Source organism: Sinocyclocheilus grahami, unplaced genomic scaffold (assembly GCF_001515645.1).
Source record: "Sinocyclocheilus grahami isolate Dianchi unplaced genomic scaffold, SAMN03320097.WGS_v1.1 scaffold1067.1, whole genome shotgun sequence".
NCBI lineage: Eukaryota > Metazoa > Chordata > Actinopteri > Cypriniformes > Cyprinidae > Sinocyclocheilus > Sinocyclocheilus grahami.
The window spans coordinates 462,597-472,364 of NW_015506246.1; the positions used below are offsets into that span (position 1 = coordinate 462,597).

At 31.8% G+C, this 9,768-nt stretch overlaps 1 protein-coding gene across 1 annotated transcript in view; it reads left to right on the forward strand.

Moving 5' to 3' along the window:
- The window catches only part of LOC107566282 (latent-transforming growth factor beta-binding protein 4-like), a 78,680-nt gene that overhangs the window by 57,092 nt on the left and 11,820 nt on the right, over nt 1–9,768 (forward strand). Inside the window, exons 17-24 of the mRNA XM_016251676.1 lie at nt 950–1,069; nt 2,330–2,452; nt 2,762–2,881; nt 3,689–3,808; nt 4,511–4,630; nt 4,929–5,048; nt 6,538–6,657; nt 9,197–9,322. Of these exons, the coding sequence (XP_016107162.1) occupies nt 950–1,069; nt 2,330–2,452; nt 2,762–2,881; nt 3,689–3,808; nt 4,511–4,630; nt 4,929–5,048; nt 6,538–6,657; nt 9,197–9,322 (969 nt within the window). The remainder of the gene's footprint in view (nt 1–949; nt 1,070–2,329; nt 2,453–2,761; nt 2,882–3,688; nt 3,809–4,510; nt 4,631–4,928; nt 5,049–6,537; nt 6,658–9,196; nt 9,323–9,768) is intronic.

Consider the following 9,768-nt stretch of genomic DNA (forward strand, 5'->3'; position numbering starts at 1 on the left):
TTGTTTGTTTTGTTTTGACCGAATCATTTCCATCATGACTTTATATAGTATCTGATATTTGAAGACATTTACTACAATTCAAAAATTTGGGGTCAGTAAGATTTTTTTCTTATAAAGAAATAAATACTTTTACTCAACAAGGACACGTAAAATTTATCAAACATAAAAAAAAATGCTGTTGCCAAGCGAAAATGCGTTTGAACCTTCGATTTATCAAATAATCTTGAAATGCATCTATCACGGTTTCCACAGAAATATTGTGCAGAAAACTGTTTTCAACATTGCTAATAATCAGAAATGTTTCTTGAGCAGCAAAGCAGCATATTAGAATGATTACAATTCAAAAATTTGGGGTCAGTAAGATTTTTTTCTTATAAAGAAATAAATATTTTACTCAACAAGGACACGTAAAATTTATCAAACATAAAAAAAAAATGCTGTTGCCAAGCGAAAATGCGTTTGAACCTTCGATTTATCAAATAATCTTGAAATGCATCTATCACGGTTTCCACAGAAATATTGTGCAGAAAACACAGTAATAATCAGAAATGTTTCTTGAGCAGCAAAGCAGCATATTAGAATGATTTCTGAAGATCATGTGACACTGAAGACTGCAGTAATGATGCTGAAAATACAGCTTTGATCACAGAAATAAATTACAGTTTAACAGATATTAACATAGAAAACAGCTGTTTGAAATTATAATAATATTTCACATTTTTGACCAGATTTTTTAATCAAAGAAATGCAGTCTTGGTGAGCAGAAGAGACTTCTTTCAAAGACATTAAAAACTCTTACTGAGCCCAAACATTGTATTGTACTGTACAATTGTATTGTACAAATGTACTGCATGATAGGAATGAATCATATGTTTTCCGTCTCCAACAACAGTGTTTGTTAGGTTTATTAAACTGTGAATTGAAATCATGTGGTGTTTTGTGCTCCTAGACATAGATGAGTGTGTCGACCCCCTGCGCTGTCCGGGTCAGGAGTGTGTGAACTCTCAGGGCTCTTACAGGTGTGTCTCCTGCAAGCCGGGCTTTGATCTGCTCAACGGACAATGTTCAGGTAACACACTGCACACAAATATCAGCGGATTGACTGTAAATATTTATTTTACTGCACACTAATCTGTATAAGTCTGCTGTAAAAGGGCCCTGTTTTTGTTGTGAAAAAAGAGCCACACTTTTAAAAAGAGTACTTATTACAGAAAAGTGTGAACTAAACATAATGTTTTCAGACACTTAATTGCATGTCATTTATAATTAAATGAAAATGTGTTAGTTTAAATTTAGAAATAAATACAATGAATTGAAGACAATTGATTGTGCTTTTTTGAACTTTTTTATATGTAATTTCATAAGTACTTCTGTTGTCTTTGAAATATGGTTAAAGTTACTGCTGAATGTACTGACAAGCATTTATGACCAACTAAAATGTACTTTAATATATTTAGTCATTTAATGCCATAATAATGAAGTTAGACATGTTGCTTAATGTCGGTCAATATAATTTTGGGGGGGCTTTTTTTAAACTCTGAATTAAGCTGAATTAGTTATATTATGGTAGTAATAATAGTAGAAGTAGATCTTTCACTTGAGATAAAACTAAAAACATTTTGTTAGTCAATGTTTAATTTAGTTTACTTAATAAAAATAAAGAGAGCATCAAAACATGTATACTGTATGCGTATTTTCTGTTATGTACTACAAAAAAAGAAGATATTTAGTACATTAGCCCCCAGTTTCACAGACAAGGCTTAAGCCTAGTCCTAGACTAAAATGTAAGTCTGAGCTGTTTCAACTGAAAGAAACTTGCACTGACTGATCTTAAAATATATCAGTGCCTTTGTTTTGTCTCAAGATGTGCACCAGTAATGTGTTTTCTAAAGCACGTTTATGAAAAGTTACTTAAATGTCCTAATTGAACTATGGCCTAATCCTGGCTTAGTCTAAACCCTGTCTGTGAAACCAGGCCTTAAAATACATATACTATTAAATAACACACTACAGTTAAAATTATAATCTGGTATTTTACACATGCTTTCAAAGCACCACAAAATACTAAACGATTAAAATGCACTTTAAAGTAAAACTTGACGTGATTATGAAGTGCACTTTTTAAGAGTCTACTTGTTTAAGAGTCTAATAGTGTTAAGAAACAAAGTCATGAAAGTGTCTCTCTTTAAGTCCACTTAAGTGGCCTTCATTAATATCATATTATCCTCAAGCACAATTTTTCAAATATACTTTTCCGATGTACTTTTCCATGGGTTTATAAGAGTAAAGCTGAGCCTTTCAGGGTCAAATCAGTGGTTCTCTTCTTCAGATATTGATGAATGTCGTCGGACGCCGTCACCCTGTTCGGACGCGGGCCGCTGTGAAAACACTCCCGGCAGCTACAGATGCTCGTGTCGAACGGGATACAGATCCCAGGCCAACGCCTGCGTGGGTAAGAAGTGTTAAAGCCACTTCAGTCTAAATGAACCTAGTGAAAAATAAATATACTTAAATTCATTTGAAACACATTTATTTCATGCTAAGTATACTACAAATACACGTTCATACCCTGCAGTTGTACTTCTAGTACACCAAACTGGTATACTTAAAGTCTGCGAAATTGGAACAACTAATTTTGTACTTAATGCACTGTAATTGTGCTGAAGTCCAATTAAACTTACTTTTTTACTAGGGTATATAGGTTTCGATGAGAAATATGAGTGTGTTCCCGTGTGCATGGATGATGTGCGTGATGTTCCAGATGTGAATGAGTGTGAAGATCCGCTGCAGTGTCCCGGACAGGAGTGTGTGAACTCTCAGGGATCGTATCGCTGTGTGTCATGCAGACCCGGATTTAGCCTTAAAAACAGAGCGTGTTCAGGTAAATACAACACATCTGGACTCACATTTAACCATGAATGGACCATTATGATTGTAAACCTGGCCATGCCCTTTATCACAAACAAGTGAAGCGATTATACTGCAGGAAAAATCACATTCAGAAAAAAATTAATAAATAAATACTTTGGACCAACTTAAAGAAGACAGCTAAATTTATTAGTTTTTCTCCAGTTATATTTATGGTTTGTTCAAATTTTAATGTAATAGAAAAAATAAATAAATAATAATAATTATATATATATACTGCATATATGTTTTTTTATTTTTCAAAGGCAAAAACACATGAGTTATGTACAACTCATACAAAGTAAAAATATGAGTTACTGTATTATAAAGAACTTCATAATTGCAAGAAAAAAAGTTTTGTTTTTCGAAATTGTGAGTTTATATCATGCAATTGCGAGAAAAATGTCAATTGTGAGATAAAAAGTTGCAATTACTTTTTCTGTATGTATGCATTTATATATTTATGTATTCATTTATTCAGTAGTGGGAACGGACTTCCATAGTTATGTACCAAAAAAAGGAAAAATGTATAAAAATTCAAAATAATTTCTGCAGTAGAAAGTTATAGTCATTGCACTTTTTTTCAGAAATAAATAAATCAAGTAAAAAGTTCTGACCAAGACGGTCTAGCAGTTTGACTTCAGCCACAACAGCTGGAAATCCAGCTGATCAACCCCCTAAACCAGTTCAGACCACTTCATGCCCAGCTTCAGACAGCTGAAGATCAGCTGGATTCTCCAGCAGAGAAAGCCTGAAGCCTAATGTAGTTTCTGTGTCTCAGATATCGACGAGTGTCGCCAGACTCCTGACGTGTGTGTTAACGGCCGCTGTGAGAATAACATGGGCAGCTACAGCTGTGTGTGTCGCGCTGGATTCAGACTGGAGAGAAACATCTGCAAAGGTGACCAAACCGTCAGAACCTTCTCAATCTCAACATGTGAAAAAGAAGTGCACATACTTTTAAAAAGAGCGCTTATTATGGAAATAATGTACTTTATAAGAATATATTTAAGTGTGAACTGAATGCAATGCTTTCAGACACTTAACTGCATGTTATTTACAATTAAATGAAAATGCATTATAGTTTCATTTAATACTAAATGCAATTAGTTAAACTTAAGAGTGCTTTTTGAGCCACTTAAGTGCATGCAATTTCACAATTCTGTTGTCTTTGAAATATGGTTAAAGTTACTGCTGAAGTTATTAAAATGCACTTTAATGCATTTCAATTGAAACTTGTATGTCATGTGTTTAAATATTTTACACATTTGTAACATTTACACGTTTTTTTTAATAGTGCAACTTATAACATTTAAAGTACTTTATGTGCTTTAGTATGCTAGTCAACACATCAAAGTGTACTTCCATAAAACACAACAAAAGTTGTATTATTATTATTTATTACAAGCGCATTTTTTAAAATCTACTTAAGTGTGTTAAGACACATGTGTCTCTCTTTAAGTGGTCTTTTATTTTAGTAATATTATATCATCTTCAAGTACCGTTTTTTAAAATGTATACTTAAAATTTGAAGTATCTTTTTCACTAGCGCTTTCTCCCGCGAAGCATAAATGGTTCGAGTCTGTTTCTTATCCTGTTCCAGATGTGAACGAGTGTGAAAACGAGCTTCAGTGTCCAGGAAAAGAGTGTGTGAACTCTGTCGGCTCCTTCAGGTGTGTCTCCTGTCAGCCGGGCTTCGAGCTTCTTGAGGGCCAATGCCAAGGTATCACTGCAGTTAACACATAGCATTGATTTGATTAGATTAAATGTAGAATATGATCAAAGCGATCATTTCTTTCTTTTTTAGTTTTTAATGCAATTATGAGACACAAAGTCAGAGTTATCAATCACTAATGACCATATAGACAAATAATACAGAGTTATGAGATGATAAAAGAAAATATGTGTACTGCAGCATGTCATTCTGTAGAGCAATGCATTCACTGTCGGTTTCTTTTATAATGATACAGATGTGAATATTGTATGGGAGTTTTGAATGTGTGCTGGTGTGTGTTTTTTAGATATAGATGAATGTAGGCAAAAGCCCACACGCTGCACTAATGGCCAGTGCATGAACACTCCCGGCAGCTTCAGATGTGTGTGTGATCTGGGCTTCAATCTACAGGACGGCACATGCACGGGTAAGAGAGCATACACACACACACACATGTTGTGTTTCCATGTTTTATGGGGACATTCCATAGGCGTAATGGTTTTTATACTGTACAAACTGTATGTGTTATTGCTCTACACCAACCCTACCCCTAAACCTACCCCTCACAGGAGACTTTGTGCAGTTTTACTTTCTCAAAAAAACTCATTCTGTATGATTTATAAGCTTGTTTCCTCATGGGGACCTCAAAAATGTCCCCACAAGGTCAAAATTTACTAGTATTACTATCCTTGTGGGGACATTTGGTCCCATAATGTGATAAATACCAGGTACACACACACACACACACACACACACACACACACACACACACACACACACTCACACACACTCACACACACTCACACACACGTGCACGCACACACGCACACACACACACACACACACACACATATATAAATAAATAAATTTGTTTTTGTTCATTGAATCAGGGTTATTATAGTTAACTAAAACTAAAAAAAAAGTTGCTTGAAATAAAATAATTAAATCAAAATAAATTATATTATTATTTCAGCTAGTTAAGGAATTAAAATCACTAAAATTAAAATTAAAACAGAAAATATGAACAAAAACTGTAACATATTTTAAATTTGTCAAGAGTAAAATGTGACAGTTCATCAAAAATCAATTTTAACTGACATAAAAAATAAATAAAAAGATTGTATTTTAGCTAGTTACCAAAGGCAACATTCCTCATTTGCATTTAGTGCAATGTGTAAGTACTAAACTAACTGAAAATAAATAAACTAAAACTAATAAATAAAAATGAATAAATACTATATAGATGTTTAAAAAAACTAATAAACATATAAAACACAACACAATCTTAGCCAAAATTAAAAATTTTGTCATTCAAAATATTTACAAAAACTGTATTTCAATGATACTAAAATAACACTGCTTGAATTAAAATAAATGCTAACTGAAAAAAATCTTAAACTTATTTTATTTCAGCCAACATTTCTCACTTTTGTTTAGTGTAACGATGTACTAAACTAACTAAAACTAAATCAATTAAAACTAACAAATAAAAACTATATAGACATATTGGGGGGAAAAATAAAAACTGATAAAAATCACAAAAACGCACTACAAAATAAAAAAAATAAAAAAAGCCGAAAATATAAAAATGAATTAGAATCGAATTCAAATTATTAACAAAAACTATAATAAATGTTAACTGAAATAGAAAAAAAAAATTTAAATTAATTATAAAAATTATTTTATTTCAGTTAATTACCAAAGACACATTTATCATTTTTGTTTACTGTAACTTGAAGTATTAAAATAACAAAAAGTTATAAATAAATATTAATAAAATTGACGTATATTAAAATCATACACAAAACGAAATCACTAAAACTTTAACCGAAAACAGAAAATGCAAAAGTAAAATCTAACTCTAACAGTATATCAGTGATACTAAAACAACACTTTTTTCTCTGTCTGTGTGTTAGATCTGGACGAGTGTCTGGATGCGCTGCAGTGTCCAGGGCAGCAGTGCCTCAACTCTCCGGGCTCGTATAAGTGCGTTCCCTGCAGAGACGGACACAGCATGCAGAACGGACGCTGCTCAGGTCAGACCAGCTCAAGCACACTCACTGTGCACACTCTCAAGTCCTCTTGAAGTTCTCTGCGTGCAGCTGCTCTGCTGGCGACTCCACAGAATAAAGGATGTAGTGCAGGAACCCAAAACCTGTCACCTTCAGAACTATGTGTGACCCTGGAGCACTAAACCAATCATAAGGGTCCATTTTTTGAAATTGAGATTTATGCATCATATGAAAGCTGTATAAATAAGCTTTCCATTGATGTGTGGTTTGTTAGGATCGGACAATATTTGGCTGAGATACAACTATTTTAAAATCTGGAATCTGAGGGTGCAAAAAAATCTAAATATTGAGAAAATCATCTTTAAAGTTGTTCAAATGAAGTTCTTAGCAATGCATATTACTAATCAAAAATGAAGTTTGATATATTTACGGTAGGACATTTACTAAATATCTTCATGGAACATGATCTTTACTTAATATCCTAATGATTTTTGGCATAAAAGAGAAATGTATAATTGTGACCCATACAATGTATTGTTGGCTATTGCTACAAATATCCCCCAGCGACTCAACAACATCATATGAAAGCTGTATAAATAAGCTTTCCATTGATGTATGGTTTGTTAGGATCGGACAATATTTGGCTGAGATACAACTATTTTAAAATCTGGAATCTGAGGGTGCAAAAAAATCTAAATATTGAGAAAATCATCTTTAAAGTTGTTCAAATGAAGTTCTTAGCAATGCATATTACTAATCAAAAATGAAGTTTGATATATTTACGGTAGGACATTTACTAAATATCTTCATGGAACATGATCTTTACTTAATATCCTAATGATTTTTGGCATAAAAGAGAAATGTATAATTGTGACCCATACAATGTATTGTTGGCTATTGCTACAAATATCCCCCAGCGACTCAACACTGCTTTTGTGCTGCAGGGTCACATATCGATATCATTATAATAAACTTTATACTGCATCAACTACAGTAAAGTAGCATAAAACTAGCATGCCAATAAAAATAAATAATATGTTTTTCAATAAACGAGTCAACACATAAAATGTGTTAATAAATAACTGATCATGAAATGTGCCAGTAAATAAACACCACATAAATTGCAGTTTATTGATTTATGTCATTTTTAAACATTTTTCATGAATGTTATTACTCATTTCATGACATTTTTAAAACGTATTTATTCATTTTATTACGATATATCATGGTTACGTTTAAAATAGACATTTGTGACACATTTCGTGGTTTAATTTTTTACAAACATGTATTTATTTGGTGTTGATATTGACAGTATTTATTTACATGTCATGATTTATTTATTTATAAAACATATTTTATTGATACATTAATGCTTTTTAAAAAACATTTATTTTTTGAAATTGAAATTTCAGTATTTTCAGTGTTTCATGATCAGTTTATTTATTAACACATTTTATGTTTATTTGTTTACTGAAAAACACATTTCATTATTTATTTTCATGCTAAATGCTAGTTTTATGCTAGTTTACTGTAGTAGATGCATAATAAAGGTATTTTTAAATAAATATTTATTAATTTTATCAACATTTCATAATTTATTTTGTATTTATTTTATTGACAAATTCATTATTTTTTTATTTTATAAACATTAATTTGATGTTGACAGTATTTCAGTATTTATTGATGCATATTTACAGTATTTATTGATACATTTCATGATTCATTTATTTTTTTAAACATATTTATTAATTTTATTTACACGATTTCATGCTTTAAAAAAACATTGTACTAACACATTTCATTATTTATTTATTTTTAAAACATTTATTTTATTGACATGTTTCAATTTATTTATTTATTTTTAAAACCTTTTATTTTATTGACAGATATTTGTGTTTTATAAACATTTATTTGACATTGGCAATATTTCAGTATTTACTGATACATATTTACAGTATTACTGATCCATTTAATATTTTTTTTTATTTTAAAGCATATATTTATTTAACGTATTTATTGATAATTATTATTTATTTTTACATTTTATTGACATTTTAGAATTTATTTTTGTAAAACATGCATTTACTTTACTGATACATTTCATGATTTTTTAAAAAACATTTGTTTACTGACACATTTAAAAAAAAAAATTGTTGACATGAATTTAATTATTGACACATTTCTTGATTTATTCATTTACTGACATATTTATTTATATATTGACACTTTTAATGAAAAAGTATTTATTAATAAGGCATTCAAAATCCTCCATAGGTGTTTATATAAACGTCTTAAAGGCACAGTATAGCAAAAATCAGCCTGTTAGATTCAGAGATTCAGAGAGAGGGCGTAAAATGTCATGAAAACAAAATTATGTATATTGTTGGTGCAAAAAGCTTGATTGACATAATAAGGGAGCGACAAGGCAGAAGATAAAGTGATAAAGTACGATATGCATGTCAGACTAAACCTGTGCTTTCAGGCAAATATTAAATGAATAAATGCCCAGCGTGTATGTTTGTGCGCTGTCCCTGCTAACCCGTGCTGTCTGTTTTCCCTTCAGATATTGATGAATGTGTGAGTCCTCACCTGTGCGGGCCGCAGAGCGTGTGCGTGAACACAGACGGCTCGTACCGCTGCGACTGCTCTCCGGGGTTCAGAGCGGCCGGACCGCGGCGCCAGTGCCGAGGTCACACAAATATCACTGCTTTATACTCGTCTTCTGTTCAGAGTAGTGCTGTCGAACCATTAATCGCAATTAATTGCATCCAAAATTATGTTAGGTTACAATTTCATACTGAAAAAAAACAACAACTAAAATTAAAATAAAAAAGTATTAAAAACTACTTCTAATGCATGCACGCACACGCACACACACACACACACACACACACACACACTCACACACTCTCTCTCTCACACACACACACACACACAACAATTAATTGCATCCAAAATTATGTTAGGTTACAATTTCATACTGAAAAAAAACAACAACTAAAATTAAAATAAAAAAGTATTAAAAACTACTTCTAATGCATGCACGCACACACACACACACACACACACACACACTCACACACTCTCTCTCTCTCACACACACACACACACACACTCACACACACACACACACAC